General features: G+C 40.5%; 1 protein-coding gene across 1 annotated transcript in view; it reads left to right on the forward strand.

Annotated features, from left to right (window-relative positions):
* RPS6KA5 (ribosomal protein S6 kinase A5) overlaps positions 1-24071 on the forward strand; it is a 161013-nt gene that overhangs the window by 60629 nt on the left and 76313 nt on the right. The window contains 6 exon segments of the mRNA XM_030558925.1: positions 4889-5107; positions 14580-14597; positions 14600-14694; positions 21978-22085; positions 23320-23333; positions 23335-23401. Of these exon segments, the coding sequence (XP_030414785.1) occupies positions 4889-5107; positions 14580-14597; positions 14600-14694; positions 21978-22085; positions 23320-23333; positions 23335-23401 (521 nt within the window).

Genomic DNA, 24071 nt, shown 5'->3' on the forward strand with positions numbered 1-24071 from the left:
TGTGATCTTATAATTAAAGTTTGTATTATAATGCATATGCAACCTTAATTCTGGTATTTCCTAAGTTGGAATCCTTGACTTTGCAATAGTAACAATGTTTTTTTAACATAGGTTTTGTGTGGGTATGTAATTTTCTAGGTTTTTAAAAAAGCAAACTGAAAAAATACATTCTGTCGTGTGTCATCCAGTTGATACTTTCCTGCTTCATCAGTTGTGTTGGAACCTTTAGATCCACGACACAGACGTCTGTCACCTGAGATAAATAGAGTAACTGAAGGCAATAGCACTAGAGAGGGATGAGACCCACTTGCCAGTGAGCAAGATGGATAAAAAATCTATTTAAAAATACCAGATTTTAAATTTATATTAAATACACTTTCTTTCTTAAAAATCTATTTAAATTTGAAATTATGACCTAAATTTAATATAATCTATTACAATTATTTAAATAATATTCAGATAATATTTGCTACCAAAGTTTTAGAGAGTTAAGCCACTGAACCTGGTGCAAGTCCCTAGCTAAGCACCTGGAGCCTGAGTTTGTTGAAGTGCTAAACCCACTTTTGACAACAGTAGCCTCTTGTGCAGGGGCAGAGTGAATTAGTCAAACTGAAATAAAGAAAATATTCAAAGTTGAGAAATCACTTGGGAGTTGAAAAAACAGGAAAGTTTGTTTTGCCCTACCAATCTATGAATAAAAAGAATAAATAATAAGATGGGTGAACTAGAGTGCCTTGTGATAAAGGAGGATATTGATATAATAGGCATCACAAAAACCTGGTTGACTGAGAGCAATCAATGGGACACAATCATTCTGGGGTACAAAATATATCAGAAAGACAGAACAGGTCATGCTGTGGGGGTAGGGGGGAGTGGCACTATATGTGAAAGAAAATGTAGATTCAAATGAAGTAAAAATCTTAAGCAAATCCACATGTTCCATAGAATCTCTATGAATAGAAATTTCATGCTCTAATAAAAATATAACATTAGGGATCTATTATCGACCACCTGACCAGGACAGTAATAGTGATGATGAAATGCTAAGGGAAATGAGAGAGGCTATCAAAATTAAGAACCCAATAGTAGTGGGGGATTTCAATTATCCCCATATTGACTGGGAACATTTCACATCAGGACGAAATGCAGAGATAAAATTTCTCGATACTTTAAATGACTGTTTCATGGAGCAGCTGGTACGGGAACCCACAAGGGGAGAGGCAACTCTAGATTTAATCCTGAGTGGAGGGCATGAGCTGGTCCAAGAGGTAACTATAGCAGCACCGCTTGGAAATAATGACCATAATACAATAGCATTCAACATCCCTGTGGTGGGAAGAACATCTCAACAGCCCAACACTGTGGCATTTAATTTCAAAAGGGGTAACTATGCAAAAATGAGGCGGTTAGTTAAACGGAAGTTAAAAGATACAGTGACTAAAGTGAAATCCCTGCAAGCTGCATGGGCGCTTTTTAAAGACACCATAATGGAGGCCTAACTTCAATGTATACCCCAAATTAAGAAAACAGTAAAAGAACTAAAAAGAGCCACTGTGGCTTAACCACCATGTAAAGAAGCAGTGAGAGATAAAAAGACTTCCTTTAAAAAGTGGAAGTCAAATCCTAGTGAGACCAATAGAAAGGAGCATAAACCCTGCCAAATTAAATGCAAGAGTATAATAAGAAAAGCCAAAGAGGAGTTTGAAGAACGGCTAGCCAAAAACTCCAAGGGTAATAAAATGTTTTTTAAGTACGTCAGAAGCAGGAAGCCTGCTTCACAACCACTGGGGACTCCTTGATGATCGAGATACGAAAGGAGCGCTTAAAGATGATAAAGTCATTGCGGAGAAACTAAATGTATTCTTTGCTTCAGTCTTCACGGCTGAGGATGTTAGGGAGATTTCCAAACCTGAGCCGGCTTTTGTAGGTGACAAATCCGAGGAACTGTCACATATTGAAGTGTCACTAGAAGAGGTTTTGGAATTAATTGATAAACTCAACATTAACTAGTCACCGGGACCAGATGGCATTCACCCAAGAGTTCTAAAGGAACTCAAATATGAAGTTGCAGAACTATTAAGTAAGATTTGTAACCTGTCCTTTAAATTGGCTTCGGTACCCAGTGACTGGAAGTTATCTAATGTAACGCCAATATTTAAAAAGGGCTCTAGAGGTAATCCCAGCAATTACAGACCGGTAAGTCTAGCGTCGTTACCGGGCACATTAGTTGAAACAATAGTAAAGAATAAAATTGTCAGACACATAGAAAAACATAAACTGATGAGCAATAGTCAACATGGTTTCTGTAAAGGGAAATCGTGTCTTACTAATCTATTAGAGTTCTTTGAAGGAGTCAACAAACATGTGGACAAGGGGGATCCAGTGGACATAGTATACGTAGATTTCCAGAAAGCCTTTGACAAGGTCCCTCACCAAAGGCTGGTACGTAAATTAAGCTGTCATGAGATAAAAGGGTAGGTCCTTTCATGGATTGCGAACTGGTTAAAAGAGAGGGAACAAAGGGTAGGAATTAATGGTAAATTCTCAGAATGGAGAGGGTAACTAGTGGTGTTCCCCAAGGGTCAGTCCTAGGACCAATCCTATTCAATTTATTCATAAACGATCTGGTGAAAGGGGTAAACAGTGAGGTGGCAAAGTTTGCAGATGATATTAAACTATTCAAGATAGTTAAGACCAAAGCAGACTGTGAAGAACTTCAAAAAGATCTCACAAAACTTAAGTGATTGAGCAACAAAATGGCAAATGAAATTTCATGTGGATAAATGTAAAATAATGCACATTGGAAGAAATAACCCCAACTATACATACAAGATGATGGAGGCTAATTTAGCTACAACGAATAAGGAGAAAGATCTTGGCATCATCGTGGACAGTTCTCTTAAGATGTCCACACAGTGTGCAGAGGCGGTCAAAAAGCAAACAGGATGTTAGGAATCATTAAAAAGGGATAGAGAATAAGACGGAGAATATCTTATTGCCCTTCTATAAATCCATGGTACACCCACATCTCGAATACTGTGTACAGATGTGGTCTCCTCACCTCAAAAAAGATATACTGGCACTAGAAAAGGTTCAGAAAAGGGCAGCTAAAAATGATTAGGGGTTTGGAGGGGGTCCCGTATGACAAAAGATTAAAGAGGCTAGGACTCTTCAGCTTGGGAAAGAGGAGACTAAGGGGGATATGATAGAGGTATATAAAATCATGAGTGATGGTAGAGAAAGCAGATAAGGAAAAGTTATTTACTTATTCCCATAATACGAGAACTAAGGGTCACCAAATAAAATTAATAGGCAGCAGGTTTAAAACAAATAAAAGGAAGTTCTTCTTCACGCAGTGCAGAGTCAGCTTGTGGAACCCCTTACCTGAGGAGGTTGTGAAGGTTAGGACTATAACAGTGTTTAAAAGAGAACTGGATAAATTCATGGTGGTTAAGTCCGTAAATGGCTGTTAGCCAGGATGGTTAAGGAATGGTGTCCTTAGCCTCTGTTTGTCAGAGGATGGAGATAGATGGCAGGAGAGAGATCACTTGATCATTGCCTGTTAGCTTCACTCCCTCCGGGGCACCTGGCATTGGCCATTGTCGGTAGATAGATACTAGGCTAGATGGACCTTTGGTCTGACAGGTACGGCCGTTTTATGTTCTTATGTTTATGTTCTTAAGAAGCATGAGAGGATGAGATCTAGTAGCTCTAAAATCTTGAAGGACATGGTGACCCAAAACAATCAATTCAGTTCACTAACTATAGATCACACTTCCTTTGTTTAATAAATCAGTTTTAAATGCCAAACATGTTTTGATAAATTTATTTTTATTCCCCTTATGTATCCAGCGCATTCCAAGTAATTTTATTTAATTAATGAAAACATTTAAAATGTTTCTGTGCATTTTTAATGAATTCTAGTTTCTGTCCAGATGTAGCTTGACACAAATCACAAGCAAAAAACCCTTAGTCATCTAATACATGTTATTCACAGTTTTCTAACATAATGAAAAAGAGTAAAAGTTAAGAATCTGTATAACTATATGTTGAGCTATATACTTTAAATGTATATAGATACAGCATATCCTCTTGGTTAGCAAAAGTACCAAATTTAGTGTAATGGATATAGTCTGTTGGAAATCAACATATTCAAATGTTGGTTGGCAATGAGAAACAACTTTTCCTTAGTAAAATAACTAAAAAACACAAATGCAAAACAAAATTAAAATCCATTTAGATGAAAATTGAAATTCAACTAAAATTGCACAAAAACATGATTTCAAATACGTTTTCAGTAGTTACATAAAAATAACTGTCCCAAGAAAAGGCTGACAGACTCTTTTACTGTAGGAAGAACAATGTATTTATTCCCTAGCTGTATTCTCTGAAAAAACTGAAACATTTTGACTGAAATGTTCAGAAATATCTAGCCTGAGACAGGCACCTGACTTGGAAAATTTCGTCCCAAATTGTTAAAGTTTGGCATAGTTAGTAGCCAATGAAAACAAATGTTGTTATATGATGTGTGGGGCAGCCTTTCTAGTTTGTGTTACCCAGCCCCGCCATGAGAGAGGGGGTTTGACTATTCTCTCTGATATACTTGTTTTCTGCTGGTATAATTCCATAGATTTAAAAGGAATTATGTAAGAGAAGTCAGAATCTTGCTCAAAGCATTTTTGCATTTATACAGTTTTAATGTAGAAATGAAGAAATCTATTAAAGTGCTTTGCAAGAAACAGCACTGAAAACTGTGTGCTTTTTTAAAAAACATATTTTTGTAGAACATATATATATATGTACTATATGATCAGTTTAATCTCTTGCTATTTCTCTTTGATTAATTGTACATCTCAATTTCCCTTCTTCCTTTTTTTTTCTTTTTAAGCTTATGGAAAAGTATTTCTAGTGAGGAAAATAAGTGGCCATGATAATGGAAAGCTGTATGCTATGAAAGTATTGAAAAAAGCAACAAGAATTCAAAAAAGCCAAACAGCAGAGCACACAAGGACGGAACGACAAGTACTGGAACATATTAGGCAATCACCATTTTTGGTCACATTGCACTATGCTTTCCAGACAGACACAAAACTTCATCTCATTTTAGGTAAGTGTTGTCATAATTGAAGTTGATTATTAATTTTTATTTATTGTTTCCCATTATTTAATATTCTGTATTCTCCCGCCCCCTTTGTTGAGTTCACTAGTATGGCCTGATGTGACGTCTGAACACACTTACCAGATTGGGTCCCAAAGTGACTTAAGTAGAGGAATGCCTGTCTTACCCTGGTTTGTGCATTGCAGTGGGGCTTAGGCTGCATGAACACAGACAGAAACATGGGTGCCGAGGGAACGTTTACCACATTCAGGCACCAAATGAGTTTAGGTGCCTATAAGGTTTGGCCACAGCTAAATAGGGTTTTGTGAATCTCACTGGTCCCTGATTCTGGGATTTAGGTGCCTAAAAAGGCAGTTAGGCACCTAAAGCTTTTGTGAAGCTAGCACTTGTTCGTTGTGTTTCAGTGTCAGTACTCTGCTCATATATGGTTTTTGTTTGTTTGTTTTTATCAGTGAGTCCCTTGTGTCATAATTCTGTATGGCTATGAGAAAGCTGAGGAGATGGACAAATAATGGAAATACATTTCTTGAACTTTTAGGGAATTTTCACTTCTTGATTTGACCATGATTGAATTTCATCTGTTTGCTGTTCTGAAAAATTTCAAGCAAACTGTTTTTGCTTCCCTGAATATTTGGAAAGGAACTCTTATTTATGTGAATATGATATAATCATATGAATGAACATATTCACTTTGGAAATGGTTCCTGCACATCCTCACTCCCAAACATGCAAAGATAGTACATCATATTTGAGTACTGTCTTTGCATATTTGGAATTAAAAAATTGTCTTTTCAGAGCCAGCACAAAAAAAGAGGTCTTTCAGATCCAGACCTAAGACAAAACAGCCTGCTCTCTCCTTTGAACACAAAATCTCAGATCTGATGTGAGGGATTGAGAATCATGAGCCAAAAAGTGAGGATCTGTCCCTTCTTTTATGAACAATTGCAGGCTTATTATGTCGGACAAGTGGGCCATAGAAATTGTTTAAAAAAAAAAAAAAAGGCTATATCATTCATTTTGAAAACTTACCTCCTTTCAGTTCCCTCTGTTCTTCCTTTTTTCAGGGGACATACAAGGCTATTATACTTTCAGAAACACAGAAACTGCTCCTGATAGGGCTCTGGAGGAGGTACCCAAACATCTGTAGAGCTGGAAATTTTATCCAGGGTATTTCTTGGCACAGAAAAAAGATGAAGGTTTTTGTACCATTCTAGATTTAAGAAAATTGACCAGATAAATTGTCTTTGTATGTGAATCATAAGCACCCATAATTCTTCTTTGAGTGAATTGCTCATGTGTATTCCTAATAGGTGTGCGTGCTTGCCACATGCACTGCTGCTGGAAGATTAACCCCTAGCAGTACCCGTAGGGGAGCGCACCTAGTGACCGCTAGAGTGGCGCGTCCATGGCGAGGTATAAGGGGCGCTGCGCGCTCCCCCATCCTCAGTTCCTTCTTGCCACCCAATGTAGGTGCTTCGGCACTGCTCTGCTCCAGCTTTGCTGCAGCTCTCCTCCAGAACTCTTGTTCATTCAGTGTACTAGTACCTGTAGTTAAGTAGTTTGATTAGTTTAGTTTAGTGAGCCTGGGCCAAGGTATGCCCTGTGCCCCATTTTTAAGTCATGTGACACTTGTAGACAACCGATGCCAGTGAGTGAGCTGCACACGGATTGTTTTATCCTGTTTGGGTGAAACCCATCTCAGCGATTGCTGCAAGATTGAAAGTCGTTAAAGTGTCAGACTAAGAGAGAAGGAGACATTCGTCTCGAGGCCTTCCTGATGGAGTCAGTGTTGACCTCGCTCCGGCACACTGCCCTGAGTCAGCACTGGATACCACGGTGTCTGTGCACTGCGACCCTCCAGTGCCATCTACCAGTCGGCACTGCTCCCCATCTGCGGTGCACACCAAGAAGGCTAAGAAGAGGCCTTCTCCTCTGCGGCACGGAAGCAAGATTGGGGAGAGACTAGACCCATGTGTGCAGTCTTTGGTCCCCATTGGCCTCTAGGCCTCTGACTCAGGTTGAGTGGAATAGCCCGGCCCATTCGGAGCAGGCTTCCCCAGATGTCCAGATGCTCTCCATGCCAGAGACCCTGCAAGCAGCCCAGGACGTTATGTCCATAGCCAGTACCAGGGGCACTGCCAATGTTGGCTCCACGGTCCAGAAGCAGCTGCCGTTGGGATCCACAGTCGCCCCCGACTCGGTACTGGTCACGGTCTAGGGAATGTTCCTGACGCCGTTTGCTGCTCAGTGACCGTCCTTGTGTAGTCTTCGTGGGTCACTGTGGCCCCCCGCCAGGTTGTCTGGCTGGGTTCCGACTGACAGAGACTCCAGGCACTGCTCTGCCTCGAGGAGTGGCCACAGAAGAGACTGACGCAGACGCTGCCAAAGGTCCTTGTCTCTGAGGGGCTATTGTAGCCAGTTGCTACACGAATGTTGACGCCGGTTCCCGTTTGTCGTCTCGCTCCAAGACCCTGCCACGGCACCACTTTGCAGCCCTGGGTGTTGATCACCGCCATCATGGATCCACCCACCAGAGCTGATCGTGGAGCAGCTGCTACTGGCGGTACCGTTCCTCTACATTGGGATCACGGTCTCGTGGTTGCACCGCTCCCAGCACCGCCGCTTCTACTGGTCCAGGGACAGCAGCAGATTGTACGTCAGCCTGGCCTCCCTTCATAGTCGTCAATCGATGGGACAGGCCAGTCAGGGCGAACAGCCTGCTCTGTCGGTGCCGCAGCAGGTGCGGTGGCACAGGCCGGCACAGTGGTACCAGTGGGCACCGTGGCCATAGCCTTGGAACAACCTTTGGCCTCCCTCTCTCAGCCTTCGAGGAAGGAGTTGGTGGGATGTGCATCTTCGGTGCCATGCCTGGAGAATGACCAAGTGATGGATCCTCTGGTGCCAGTGGACTTGCAAAGTATTGCCCCCACCTCCTCAACCTCCCCTGATGTGGCAATTACGGCCCTCTGTCCTGCAGGAGGACTCTAAAGCCCACCAGGAACTATTGAAAAGGGTGGCATCAAACCTCAACCTTGAGGCAGGAGGGTGGAGAAGCCCTCAGACTCCCTCTTTAACATCCTGTCTGCCTCGGTACTGGGCAGGGCAGTCTTGTCATTCCACGAAGGAGTGGCAAAAATTTCAAATGCCTTATGGCAACCCCGGTCTCCTTGCCCGCCATCTCAAAGAGAGTGGAATGCAAGTATTTTGTGCCCGCCAAGGGACATGAATACCTGTACACCCACCCTGCCCTAACTCCCTGGTGGTCAAGTTGGTCAACCACAGGGAGCGGCAGGGCCAACGAGCCCCTACTCCGAAAAATAAAGACTTAGGGAGGCTGAATTCATTTGGGAGAAAAATGTATTCATCTTGAGCTTCCAGTTACGGGTGGCAAACCATCAGGCTCTCCTGGGCCAGTATGAGTTTCAATCTGTGGACTCTCTGTCCAAATTCGAGGACTTCCTCCAGGAGCGTGACAGGAAGGAGTTCAGAGCTTTGGTTGGAGGAGGGTACAGTGGCTGTCAAGGCAACCCTGCAGACAGCATTGAATGTGGTGGACACGGCTGCGCAGTTCATGGCCTCCGCGGTATCCATGAGAAGGGCATTGTGGCTCCTGCTGTCAGGGCTGTTCAGTGAGGTGCAGAACTACTTGCAGGACCTCCCGTTTGATGGCAAAGCTGTTTGCAGAACAGATGGCCATAAAACTGCATGGCCTGAAAGACTCCCACACTATGTTAAGACTCTTGGTCTCTATGTTCCGGCTCTGGCTAGACCTAAGTTTAAGCTGCAGCAGGCTCCCACCCTGGCCACCTACTCTAAATACGAGCCCCCTTATAAAAAGTTGTGGGACTATAAGAAATGCCCGCAGAGGCAGTCTCGGTCTGCCCCCCAGCCTGGGTCCTCCAAGGGCAAAAAGTCAGGGAAATGACAGTTTTGACAGGACGCCTGGGGGTGACCTACCAGTCCATATCAGGGAAGCACCCACAATAAAGCTTACCTTCTCCAACCAGTTGTGTGCTTTTTCCTGGAGTGGTCACGGCTGACCTCGGAACGATGGGTCCTCAGCAACATCTCCCAGGCTACACCCTCCAGTTTACCTCTACCCTGCCAATCACCCTCCGCCCTGTCCTTCCTGAGGCAACCCCTCTCACCTGAGGAGAAGGTGGTGTGGCTCCTGGGCCTAGGAGTGGTGGAAGTGGTGCCAGCGGAGTTCAAATGCAAGAGGTACCACTCCTGCTATTTCCTTATCCCGAAGGCCAAAGGGGAGCTCAGGCCCATCCTGGACCTGCAAGGCCTGAACCAGTACATGGTGAAGCTCAAGTTCTGCATGGTCTCCCTGACCTCCATCATTCCCTCCCCGGATCATGGGGACTGGTACACCGCCCTTGATCTGCAGGACACGTACTTCCACATCCACATATTCGAGGGGCACAGGCGTTTCCTCCATTTCACGGTTGGACAGGAACACTACCAATTTACGGTCCTCCCATTTGGCCTGTCCGCTGCTCCCAGGATATTTACAAAGTATATGTCTGTGTGGCACCTATCTCAGGTGTCGTGGGGTCCAGATCTTCCTCTATCTGGACGACTGGCTGGTCAAGGACAGCTCCCGGTTGTAGGTGTGGCATCATGTGGCGCTCCTGTCCACATGCGCCACTCTGGGCCTGTTGGTGAATGACACCATGTCCACATTAGTCCCGGTACAGTGCATAGAGTTTATCGGTGCAGTCCTGGACACCACGTTGGCCAGAGCATCCCTCCCACTGAACAGGTTCAAGACCCTGAAAGGGCTCATTGACACAGTCACAAGATTTCCAGTGACAACAGCCAGAACATGTCTCTAGCTGTTGGGTCACATGTTGGCGTTAATTTCATATGTGGTTCGCCACACCAGACTCAGAATGTTAACTTCAGATGCACCACACAATGGATGAGGAGTGCATTTGGGTCATTTTACAATTCAGGGCCACTGGCTTCTCAGGAAAAGATCTTCCTTTTAAATGCACTGAAGTTAAGAGTCATGTGTTTGATCTTTCCTTCCTCAAGCAATGAACAATACAGTCACTATATGTTATATCAACAAGCAAGGGGTGGTTGACTGTTCGCAGTTTTGTGCTGAAGCAGTCATTATGGGACTCATGCATTCATAGACTCATAGACTCTAGGACTGGAAGGGACCTCGAGAGGTCATCGAGTCCAGTCCCCTGCCCTCATGGCAGGACCTAATACTGTCTAGACCATCCCTGATAGACATTTATCTAACCTACTCTTAAATATCTCCAGAGATGGAGATTCCACAATTTCCCTAGGCAATCTATTCCAGTGTTTAACTACCCTGACAGTTAGGAACTTTTTCCTAATGTCCAACCTAAATCTCCCTTGGCTGCAGTTTAAGTCCATTGCTTCTTGGTCTAGTCACTGGAGGCTAAGGTGAACAAGTTTTCTCCCTCCTCCTGATGACACCCTTTTAGATACCTGAAAACTGCTATCATGTCCCCTCTCAGGTCTTCTCTTTTCCAAACTAAACAACCCAATTCCTTCAGCCTTCCTTCATAGGTCATGTCTGGACCCTCTCCAATTTCTCCACATCTTTCTTGAAATGCGGTGCCCAGACTGGACACAATACTCCAGTTGAGGCCTAACCAGCGCAGAGTAAAGTGGAAGAATGACTTCTCGTGTCTTGTTTACAAACACACCTGTTAATGCATCCCAGAATCATGTTTGCTTTTTTGCAACGTATCACACTGTTCACTATATTAAGCTTGTGGTCCACTATGACCCTAGATCTCTTTCGCCATACTCCTTCCTAGACAGTCTATTACCATGCTGTATGTGTGAAACTGATTGTTCCTTCCTAAGTGGAGCACTTGCATTTATCTTTTATTGAACTTCATCCTGTTTACCTCAGACCATTTCTCCAATTTGTCCAGATCATTTTGAATTTTGACCCTGTCCTCCAGAGCATGTTGCAATCCCTCCCAGTTTGGTATCGTCCCGCAAACTTAATAAGCTACTTTCTATGCCAACATCTAAATCGTTGATGAAGATATTGAACAGAACCGGTCCCAAAACAGACCCCTGCGGAACCCCACTTGTTATACCTTTCCAGCAGGATGGGGAGCCATTAACACTACTCTCTGAGTACGGTTATCCAGCCAGTTATGCACCCACCTTATAGTAGCCCCCATCTAAATTGTACTTTCCTAGCTTATCTATAAGAATATCATGCGAAACTGTATCAAATGCCTTACTAAAGTCTAGGTATATCACATCCACCGCTTCTCCCTTATCCACAAGGCTCGTTATCCTATCAAAGAACGCTATCAGATTAGTTTGACACGATTGTTCTTTACAAATCCATGCTGGCTCTTCCCTATCACCTTACCACCTTCCAAGTGTTTGCAGATGATTTCTTTGATTACCTGCTCCTATATCTTCCCTGGCACAGAAGTTAAACTAACTGGTCTGTAGTTTCCTGGGTGTTTTTTATTTCCTTTTATAGATGGGCACTATATTTGCCCCCTTCCAGTCTTCTGGAATCTCCCCCGTCTCCCCTGATTTCCCAAAGATAATAGCTAGAGGCTCAGATACCTCTCTATTAAACTCCTTGAGTATGCTAGGATGCATTTCATCAGGCCCTGGTGACTTGCAGGCATCTAACTTTTCTAAGTGATTTTTTACTTGCTCTTTCCTTATTTTCTCTTCTAAAACCTACCCTCTTCCGTAAGCATTCACTATACTAGACATTCCTTCAGACTTCTCAGTGAGACCGAAACAAAGAAGTCATTAAGCATCTCTGCCATTTCCAAGTCTCCCATTACTGTTACCCCTCCTCATTGAGCAGTGGCCTACCCTGTCCTTAGTCTTCCTCTTGCTTCTAATGTATGATAAAAAGTCTTCTTGTTTCCCTTTATTCCCATAGCTAGTTTGAGTTCATTTTGTGCCTTTGCTTTTCTAATCTTGCCTCTGCATTCCTGTGTTATTTGCCTATATTCATCCTTCGTGATCTGACCTAGTTTCCATTTTTTATATGACGCCTTTTTATTTTGTAGGTCACGCAAGATCTCAAGGGTAAGCCAAGGTGATCTTTTGCCACATTTTCTATCTTTCCTAACCATCGGAATAACTTGCTTTTGGGCCCTTAATAGCCTCCCTTTGAAAAACTGCCAACTTTCCTCAGTTGTTTTTCCCCTCAGTCTTAATTCCCATGGGACCTTACCTATCAGCTCTGAGCTTACCAAAATCCGCCTTCCTGAAATTCATTGTCTCTATTTTGCTGTACTCCCTTTTACCCTCCGTAGAATTTCAAATTCTATGATTTCATGATCACTTTCACCCAAGCTTCCTTCTACTTCAAATTCTCACAAGTTCCTCCATATTTGTTAAAATCAAGTCTAGAACAGCTTCTCCCCTAGTAGCTTTTTCAACTTTCGGAAATAAAAAGTTGTCTGCAATGCAGTCCAGGAACTTATTGGATAGTCTGTTGCCCGCGGTGTTATTTTCCCAACATATAGCTGGATGTGGAAGTCCCCATCACCACCAAATCTTGGGCTTTGGATGAATTTTGTTAGTTGTTTGAAAAAGAACCCTCATCCACCTCTCCGCCTGATTAGTGTGCCTGTAGTAAGACTCCCAGCACGACATCATCATTCGTCATGGTCTGTCGAGCGGAGCCCTGCCTTTAGCAGGGGAGAGCAGTGTGATTGCAGAATTCTCGGCAGGGACAATTCTTAGATGCAGAAAAAGAGTACTAACCTATGTATTTAAATCATGATTTTCTAAAATGTAGTTTAAGTTGGGTTTCTTATGCTAAGAATCATATGGTCATAGTATTTTTGCTCACATATTTCCAGATAGGTTAAGACAGTGTATCATTGAAAGTTACAAGTTAATGACAGTTGTGTGCATTCTGTTGTAAGTTCTCATTCTGCTAGAGCAGTAGCACATCTTTTGCTTGCTTTACAACTAGGTCTGTCAAGCGATTAAAAAAATCGCGATTAATCGCTCAATTAAAAAAATTAATCACGATTATTGTGCGATTAATCACATTGTAAACAATAATAGAATACCATTAATTTAAATATTTTTGGATGTTTTCTACATTTTCAAATATATTGAGTAATTAGAATACAGATACAAGTGTACAGTGCTCCCTTATTATTTTACAAATATTTGCACTGTAAAAAACCAAAAAACAGTATTTTCAATTCACCTAATACAAGAAGTATAGTGTAATCTCTTATCATGAAAGTTGAACTTACAAAGGTACAATTATGTACAAAAAAGAACTGCATTCAAAATATAACACTGTAAACTTTAGAGTCTAGAAGTCCACTCAGTCCTATTCTTGATCAACAGTCGCTCAGACAACAAGTTTGTTTACATTTGCAGGAGATAAATGCTGCCTGCTTCTTGTTCGCAATGACACCTGAAAGTGAGACCTAGTTGTTCTCCATGGCATTGTTGTAGCTGGTGTGGCAAGATATTTTCGTACCGATGCACTAAAAATTCATATATCCCTCAGTGCTTCAACCACCATTCCAGAGGACATGTGTCCATGCCGATGATGGGTTCTGCTTAATAACAATCCAAAGCCGTGCAGACCAACTCATGTTCATTTTCATCATCTCAGTCAGATGCCACCAGCAGATTTTCTTTTTTTGGTGGTTCGGGTTCTGTTGTTTAATCCAGTAGCATTCTCAGAGCACACCTAAACCCATGAGGAGGTGATGGTTCCTCAGGGAGTCTTACACCTGTGGAGAACTCTGCTACTACACCTTTCCCTTCCCTTCCCTTTCTAGTTTTGGAACACTTCCTGCCCAAAATACCATCTTCCATACCTGGGCAGTGCAAAAGGGAGGGGAGGAGTGATGACACATGAGGTAACAGTTCCTTTGATACTTCCTGGCAGCAGAGAGTTCTCCTGCATAGGGGGAATACTTCACTGGCTGTTTCCAGACTCTTTAAGCCCACTTTGTGCTACATAATTTTGCACTGCTTATGTGTACAACGTTAACTGAAGATTCTGCTTCCTTGCTGTTCATCTCTCTTTTATAAGTGTGCACAATGTGATGTTTGTAGGTCTTATTCCTTTTCTAAGCATCTTGGTAAATAAATGAAAGACTGACTCTTTAAAAGAAAATTCTTTGCAATTTGCCTTTCATACTTTTGAGATAAATAGGTTTTTGTTGTTACTGAGCTGCTGTGTGAAAAATCTATCTAAGGGAAACTTTAATTTTGGGCCTTGGATTTGAAATTTTATAAAGATTCTCATATTCCTTCCTCAAGGGATTTCATGTGCTGTGTGTGTGTGTGTGTGTGGTGTGTGTGGTGTGTGTGTGTGTGTGTGTGTATATATATGTATAAAAAGCTGTATACATATGTAAAATATTATTAAAATACAATAAGCATCTAGTTCAGAACAAGAAAGTGAAATTACTAGATTTTCTGTTTTAATTTATAGATTATATAAATGGAGGAGAACTTTTACTCACCTTTCTCAAAGAGAGAAATTTACGGAAAATGAGGTGCAGATATACATTGGAGAAATTGTACTGGCTCTTGAACACCTGCACAAGGTAAGATAGTTTATTCCATCAATATTTTCTTGTGAGTTATATCTTGATGATTATATACAAAATAAAAAGGACTTAATTTTTTTTGTTTAGAAATATAGCTTATGATTATATACACCAATTTTAAATATTTAATGAATTATAATGTCCCTTTATTAGGTATTCATCTGTAGTATCTGTGCACAGATTAAGACTAGAGTCTACACTTCGCCTCTGGAGTCAGTATTTGTTATTTTGCCAATTGGTTGTTACTTTCTGAATATCTCCATTTCCAAAAGTATCTTCTTTTCACACATGAAATGTCATTGTGACTCTTATTTTCTTTCAGCAAAGAACAGAGATGTCTGCAGTCAGTTTTTATAACTCTGTCCTCATTAAAATTACAGTTAACATTTTCAAAGCTGAGGCGTAAAATTAGACACTTAATTTCCTATTTAGGCACCAAAGAGAGGCATAATTTACAAAGATATCCCATTGAATTTACTGGGATTTGAGAGTCATAGACTTTACGGCCAGAAGAAACCGGCAGATTGTTTAATCTGATCTTGTGTATATCACAGGACACCAACACTACTCAGCACCCGCATACTAAATCCAACAACTGAAATTAGACTAAAGTATTACAGCCCACAGAAGACTAGACTGTTATGTGCCACAGGCAGAGAATAAAATGGAGAAAGGTGCACCAGTGCTTTAGGGCTCCGGAATGTCAGAGAAATGGTTAAGCAAGATATATCCAGATCATCCTGGCAAATAACCTGCACCCACATCCTGAAGAGAAAGGTGGGGAAAAAAAAACACCAAGATCACTATCCATATGATCTGGGGGGAAAGTCCTTCCTCAACCTATAGTGACAATCAGTGAGACCCTGAACATAAGAGCAAGAACCAGCCAGCCACACACCTGAGAGAGAGAATGTTTGGTGTCACCACAGAGCCCTGTACCTCCCTATCTAATGTTTCATCTTCAGCTGTGTCCATCCTGATATTTCAGAGGAAGGAGATGAAAAAAAAAACAACCACCAAAAACTAGTGTGAGGGAGAGAAATCCCTTCCTGATCTCTCCAGGTGTCTGGCTGAAACACTGAAGCATAAGCTTCATATGGCATAGAACATAGAACATATGGCATAAACCATAAGTGAAACCCAGGGCTGCTGAGCCCTGCCTCCTACCCATCGTAAGCTACCCCTCATACAATCACACTCATAAATTTGTTTAGTTGTCTTAAAGTTAATTTAAGTTGTTCACCCCTATGACTCCTATTGGTAAGCTATTCCAGAAACTCGCCCCTCTGATGGTTGGAAGCCTTCTAATTTCCCATCCTGAATTTGTTCATGACCAGTTTATCCATTTGCTCTTGTGCCAACATTGTCCTTGAGCTTAAATAGTTTTTCACCCTCCCTTGTATTTACCATCTATTATAAAGAGCTGTCATATCCCCTCTCAGCCTTCTTTTTGATAAACTAAACAAGCCAAATTCTTCAATCTCCTATCAAAAGATAGGAGTACGTGTGGCACCTTAGAGACTAACAAATTTGTTCGTCTCTAAGATGCCACAAGTACTTCTGTTCTTTTTGTGGATACAGACTAACACGGCTGCTACTCTGAAACCTATCAAAAGATAGGCCCTCCATTCCTTAGGTCATCTTAGCAGCTCTTCTCTGCACCTGTTTTGGTTTAAATTAATCTTTCTTGAACACGGGTGACCAGAACTGTACACAGTATTCCAAATGAGGTCTTACCAGTACCTTGTATGATGGCATTAATTCTTCTCTATCTCTACTAGAAATGCCTTGCGTGAAACATACTAAGATCGCCTTTGCCTTTTCACAGCTGCATTTCACAGCTGAATTATGAAGTGGCTCATAGTTATATTGTGACTGACACTCGTAGTTAGGTCTCTCTATTTGTCACTTCAAGCTGATGAGGTGCCAGCAGAAATTCTTATTAGATCCTAAGCACAACAATTTTTCACTTTCTACTATTAAGTTTTATCCCATTTCTGCCACTCCAGTCTTCAAGAACATCCAGATCCCCGTGTATAATATTTCTGTTCTCCTCTGTATTGACAATGCCTCCCAACTTTGTATCATCAGCAAATTTCATTAGCACACTTCTACTTTTTGTGCCAAAGTCATGACTAAGATTGGTCTCAAGACTGATATTTGAGGAATTCAACAAGTAACCTCCTTTCAGTCTGGTAATTCATCTTTCAGGATAACCTGTTGCTTTCTCCCCTTTAGCCAGTTCCTTATCCACCTTACAATTGTTGTACTGATCCCCATTTTCCCTAATTTAGCTAATAATTTCCCATGTGATACCACATTAAATGATGTGTTGAAGTCCAGGTGTATTAGATCTACTGCATTTCCATTATCTAAAAAAATCAGTTATTTTTCTCAGAGTAGTAAATTGGGTTAGTTTGGCATGATCTATGTTTGGTAAACCCATGAGGCGTTATATTCCCTTTACCATTTATTTCTGTTAATTTTATTCTTTTCTTTACAATTTGTTTTAAAGCCTGACATACTCCTAAGGTTAATTTAACAGGTCTGTAATTGTCCAAATCACTTTTAAAAGAAATGTAAGTATAACATTAACTATTCTTCAGTCAATATGGTACCCCCCAAATAGATAGATTTATGAAAAATCTTTGCTACTAGATTAGCAATCTCATGTGCCAGTTCTTTGTGTTCTGGGATGGAAATTATCCAGTCCCTTCTGTTTGAGCGCATTAAGCTCTTCAAGGTTTTTTTTTTTTTTCCATCTCAGATGGGTAATTTCCATCAGCCTTAATACCTTCATGCACATGTTTCATATGATCATCCTTATTGAAAACCAAGACAAAATATTCATTGTGGGGACTCAGCACTTCTAAAAATCAGGCCACTTTCATTTAGATTCTAAATATAAATTTAGGAGCCTCTGAATGAGCTTCCCCTTCAGCTCCTGGAAACCATGGCTGATAAGCCCTCTTTATGAACTAAGCATCATGCTTAATTCCAGCAAGTACCTCAACCAGGTGTCTTGCTGTTTATGCTGCAAATACATCACAACATATAGCCACAGTGATGTAGAACCCCTTTCCTGCTCTTTGGCCCTAGCCTTTTATATGGCGGCTTTCTTCTGAGAGCATTAAGCTGGTGAGCTAATTACCTTCATAAGGCTCCCTACAGGTGCAAGTTGAATTTCTTCCTTCCCACCCAACTACCTAAGTCCTTCCTACTCTTAACTACACCTGGTGACCTGGGTGTTCTAAGTGACCAGTTAGTTACAGCTACTAACAGTACCCTTTCACAGAGCCTAGCTCTAGACAGCTAGGTTTGAAATTTTGATATTAGTGAACAATATATATGTTCATGGTCTTCAGTAAAACAGCCAACCTGCTCTTCCCAGCAGAGAGGCTATAATGAAAATGTTTGCACTTTCAGCTCCTTATTTTGGCTATGTGATAGAGAAGGGCTAAGACTGTAGTTTTTTTGTACATGTAGAGTTTAGAGTCAGAGAGCTTGAGGCCAGAAGGGACCACGAGATCATCTAGTCTGCCCTCCTGTACATCACAGTCTATCACCACCAACAACCGAAATTAGATCACAGTGTTACAACCTAGAGAAGACTAGACTATTATGTGCCACAGGCAGAGGCTAGGAAAGACTGAGGTGCACCAGTTTTTAGGCCCCTGCAATGGTTTGTAAGTGATTAAGCAAGCAAGTGACACACATTGACACTGGCAGTGATCTTGGGGGTTTTCCACTTCCTTTGCAATCTGACCTGGTGGAAGATTCCTTCCCAGCCCCACAAACGGCAGTCAGTTAGACCTGAGTATTTGAACAAGGATGCACCAGCCCAAGTACCGGAGAGAGAGAATGCTCAGTGCCTCCTTGGGGCCCTGTCCTGTCCTGCTTAATGTCCCATCTCCAGTCATGGTCATCCCTGATACTTCAGAAAAAGATTTAAAAAAAAACAAAAAAAAAAAAAAAAAAAAATTTAAAAAAAAAAAACCCAAACCTCCAAGAATACATTGGGGGAGAGGGGAAATCCTTCCTGATCCCTACAGGTGTCCTGCTGAAACTCTGAAGCATGAGCTTTAGGAATGTACGAATTGTTATTTTAATGATGCAAAGAGAGTGGAAATTTATGTGAGCAAAATTGCCATGCAGCCTGCTGTAGCATAACTGGCTCCTTCATTGTGTTTATGGACTCTTACATAATCTGCAGAGACGAGCCAGGAACCTATATTCTTATTGTCTTATGAATATAGGTGCTGGTGGTTCCATTATTAAGGTTGAATTCAGTTTTGCACTTAAGTAGGGATTCAGTCACTTTCTTATATTTGAAGAATACAGTTTATACTCCCCTAAATTACAACACTTCTTTAGTTTCTGATAATCTACAAGTAAGTAATTTAATTAGTTTACAAGTTAAATTTAAAGTGGGTCCTTTAAGAATCTTAGCTTTGGTTTTTTTAGGGTCCTGAATAGTCTTAATCATGGAGTAACATACTCTTGAAACCTCCCATATAGTTAAAATATTGAAATTTCATGCTTGCCTACTGTCGGGGGAAAAACAGAGTTCTCACTCTCAGGTTGGGTGCAGCAAGTCAGTACTTCATTATCTCTAGCAATTGCTTGGAAGGAGAGGTAAAACAGGTCTCTCGCAGGTAAACAATTACAGCAAGCATTTATACCTTTGTTACATACAATAATGGGTGACAGCTGCATTTTGTTTATACATATGTCATCGGATATCTATATTCCTCTGCAATTTAGACTATAGTCTACATTTCATACTTACCTCACACAAGGTCGCAACAACTTCTCACACAATTCTTTCCCACTTGCCTCACACAATCCTTACTCCTACAAATCTCGTGTTATTAGGATTACAGCTAGCCTGACGGTTGCTTACATAAGGAGACTGCGTGGATTTGAAATCCTCTTCAACAACCTGTCAGTTCTTTCTCTACTTCCACACTACATTTGAAAAATTTTATATAGGAGTAAGTCATTTCTGTTTGTTTTTTTCATAACTGAAAGATTTTCTTCAGCAGATGCTGAAAAACAATATTCTTCTACAGAGAATTCCATGAAGATCTGTGTCACAGTTACCTTCTTAACTGCACCTGGAACCCCTTTCTAGTCTCTCCAAGTGCGCAGCCCTCTCAGATGAGAGGCTTCCTTCCTCCCTCTACCTGGGGAGAATCTTACACTTCTCTGATTTGTAGTCCAGGGACCTGGTCTATATCCCTTGCATACTTCTCTTGTTCACTCAGCTGGCCCAATTTACTGAGCCCTGCAGGTCTTTCCTTCAGGGCTTTGATGAGCAGTTACTATATAGTGATCTTCTCAAAACAATGTGTTGCTTATCTTTTACAGTAGGAACACTGCTCTGCATAAGAGAAAGAGAATTTGAGGCCACTAAACAGTCCAAATGCCTGTCTAGACTACTATTCCCCTGATAGTAGCCAGATAGGACAACTTAGACTCTCCCACAGAATCTGTCTCTGTTTTGGACTGCTCTGTGTAAGCATCCCCAACAACTCACACCTCTTTCTCAGTAGAGAGTCGCTTTAACTGTTTAGTGTCCTTTTGATCTTTAGTTTCCAGCCTTGGCAGAACAGTAGTGTAACTCTTGGCTAGAGCCTGTAAGTGGAATATTTACAGTTAATTGCTCAGCCTTCTTGTGTTTTTGTAGCTTATTTGCACTCATTGTCTAGTGTTCCTAACTGTTTTTTGAACAGCCTGGTATTAAAACGAACTAACCTATGTGTTCAGTTCCCATTAACCCAATATAACTACAAAGTACCTATTTAATTCAGCAATCAGACAATCATATAAAACATACAGTTTTCATGGATTAATACAAATTAGCCTTGTGTCCTTCACAATCCATCCTCTTCAAAATGGGGGTTGCCATCTCTTACTCTACTCTTCTCAATGGATGTGAAGCTGCGGGTTGCTATCAGAAAGATGGTCTCTTTCAAATGTTTACAGCCTGCCGTTGTTTCCATTGAGGGTGAAGCCAAGATGCCCTCAGGGAGGATGGTGGCTACCAACTCATAGAGCCACCATTCTTCTTGATGGCAGTTTGATTTCATGCTCGTTGGGGACAGTCGGAAGTAATGGCCATTTTGAAACAAGGGATCTTTGCTAATGGTAACTTGTAGCTTCACACCCATTGACAACAGTAAGAGATGGCAGCCATTTTGAGATGGAAGGTCTTCATGGAATTCTCTGTAAAAGAACATTAATTTTCAGCCTCCACTGGAGAAAAAAATAAATAGCACTATTAATCCTAAACGCTTACTTTCAAAAATCTCTTCTTTGCACTGGATCACTGAACTTTTGTGAACTTTTCACAAGGGGGAAATGCTGGGGTGCTGTGGAAGGGAACTTGTGGCACAGGATAGACAAAGGAAACTGGTGTGTGTAAGTAAAAGCAGGGGAATGTGGAGGTTAGGAGATGGTGGGGCGTGGGAGCTGGCCAATACACTCTGGATGCTTTGTGTTGCTCTTCAGTGGATGAAGCACCCAGTGCATATTGGTCAATCTAAAAGCCAAAATCATTAGATTGCATGGTAATGTTTTCTCTACCTTTCTTGTTAGTGACCATGTACAAAAATTTTAATTGCAAAAATAAAAAGGAAATTCCCAGGCTAAAAACTTAAACTGAACAAAGAGTGCATGGCAGTAATTTTAAGGGTAAAAACAAAAAGAATGCTGTAATGATCCCCAAAATAACTATTACAAACCAAGGAAATTCAGAGCTAAATTTTAAATTTAAAAGAAATCTAGAAGTATTAAGCTATGGTAATGCACAGTTAAGCATCCAAATAATCATTACTCTGCCCTGTAATGATACCATGAACAAAACAAATAAATAAAATCTCTCTTAAAAATCAGTTTATTATAATCTGGGACTGCAACCCCTATTATGGTTTTATCATATTTGTATGTTATAATGTCACTACAGGGTGGAGTTTAGGTTTGAGTTCCATAACTGTGTATTTCCATACCTTAACATACTTGGATTCGTTTTAAATTTGACCATAAATCTGAATTTTACTGGGTTTGTGGTGATTATTTTTGGTATAATTAAAACATTTTTGTAACATATTTTACCCTTAAATTACTGATACGTTTAGTGAAAGTTGAGAGAATTTAACATAGTTTTGTATCTGGGATTTTTAATCACTTTTGCTAGATTCAGATTTAGAAACTTTTTTAACATATCTGTTAGTATTTCCAAATCAATGTTATATTACTGTTTTTATGTTTATTTGCAGTTGGGGATTATATATCGAGATATAAAACTTGAGAATATTCTACTTGATTCTAATGGCCACGTTGTGCTGACAGACTTTGGTCTGAGTAAGGAGTTTCTTACAGATGAAGTGAGTATTTGAATATTCAGTGATTGTGGACACAATCCCAAAAGAATTTGGTTAGAAGAAAGTAATTGTTTTCTATCCTATTGCTTTATTAAGGGTAACAGCTGAAACAATCTTAAGCAAATAACATTCCCAAAAAATTAGGCTTATATTTAACTATATTAAAATCAGAAATTTATCAGAAGCAAGACAGAATATACATTTTTAAATAAAATATAGTTTAATAATTTGGCATTATACTGATTAATTTACATCTCATGGAAGCACTGAACAAGAGGTTTTTTTTAAATTTATTTCAGAAGTTTCCTTTTTCTCGGCTCTCTGAGCTAAGAGGTGAAAGCATTATCTAAAAGTTGTATCTGTTCTTGATTTCCTTGTATAGCACTTGTCTTGAACTCCAAATCTGAATCTACAAATGTAAACCTGACTTGTGATTTATCTGCTTATTTAAACACACTTCTTTGAAGGACCTATCACGATCTCTCCAAAAATTCTAGAACCTTGAAGGATAAGGGGTGAACAGTGTTGCTCGGCCTAATCACATGTGCTTTCATAATTATCAAGACACAGCATTACCTTGTTGCCCACAAAAGTAAATGGCTATTAACAAAGAATGGTACAGTGACCTGAGAAAACAGCTCAGATTGAACACACCCAACACAAATACCTTGTGTGTAGTATAAAATGAAAACAATTTGCTCCCAAGAAGAGAGGGGAGTTGTTTTTTGCACACTGTGTATTATGGAAAGAGAGATTTTTTAAAAAAGGTCAGTATAGCTTCATGAATATGGGAGCCAGAGGGTGTGATATAACATCAAGTTTAGCCAAATTGCAAAGACCTTTATAAAAATATATCATTGTATTTACCTACACATTTTATCATGTTATTTAGAGCATTAGTAATGCACCTGGCAGAGATCATAAATCGTATATTGGAGAATGTCCTGTAGCATCTAATTGGTTATACTCTATTTTAAGTCTAGATGACATTTTTGTTTTAATAAACAAAGATTGCTTCATGTGCTTATGTTAAATCTGCCTCACAAATCCATAATATTGTAGTTCTTGCCTAGGAGGTAGTGAATAGTCTCAAGGGTTCTGGGTTAATTCTCTGTTTGATGGAAGGTTATTTGTCTATGCAGTTCTGAATTGTTTGGATGATAGCTGTGGGTCACAGTTGTTATATATAGTCCTTATTCACTGTAATCATTTAATACCAATATATGTGTCTTTTTAGAATGAGAGAGCATATTTTTTGTGGAACTATAGAATACATGGCTCCAGATATTGTCAGAGGAGGAGACACCGGACATGACAAGGTGTGTTTCATCTCAGCTTTTTTTGTCACTGCCTATTACATTCCTGATTAAAATGAATCCTACTGTGTAGTTTTTTATGTGATTATTTGCCTGGCCTCAAAATTTCTCACCTCATTTCACAGCTCAAGCTTTCTCAACTAAGGCCCAGAAAGAAGTGAGAATCAAACATGTTGAAAGTTTCTAGGTGAAGATAAAAGGAGGAAAAGGTGGGGAGGCAGTAGGATGTCTACTGTAGGCCACCAAATGAGGAGGAGGAGACGACATTTTTAGAACAAATAACAGAAGCAGCCACAACATGAACCATGGTAGTAATGGGGGACTTTAACTTCCCAGATACTTGTTGGAAAATAATTCAGGAAAACAGACTGCTAACAAGTTCTTGGAATGTATTTGGGGCAACTTTTTATTTCAGAAGGTGGAGGAGGTAACAAGAGGAGCAGATTTTAGATTTGATTCTGATTAATAGAGAGGAAGTAGTTTTTGTGAGTCTGAAAGCAAAAGGCAACTTCAGTGAAGACCACAAATGATAGAATTTATTATTCTAAGGAAAAGGAATGAGAGAGCAGAGTAAGGACAATGGACTTCACAAAAGCAGACTTTGACAAACTTAAAGAACTGTTATGTATGATACCTTTGAAAAGAGAGTATAAGGCAAATGGAAGTAGTACAG

Source organism: Gopherus evgoodei, chromosome 4 (genome assembly GCF_007399415.2).
Source record: "Gopherus evgoodei ecotype Sinaloan lineage chromosome 4, rGopEvg1_v1.p, whole genome shotgun sequence".
Lineage (NCBI taxonomy): Eukaryota > Metazoa > Chordata > Testudines > Testudinidae > Gopherus > Gopherus evgoodei.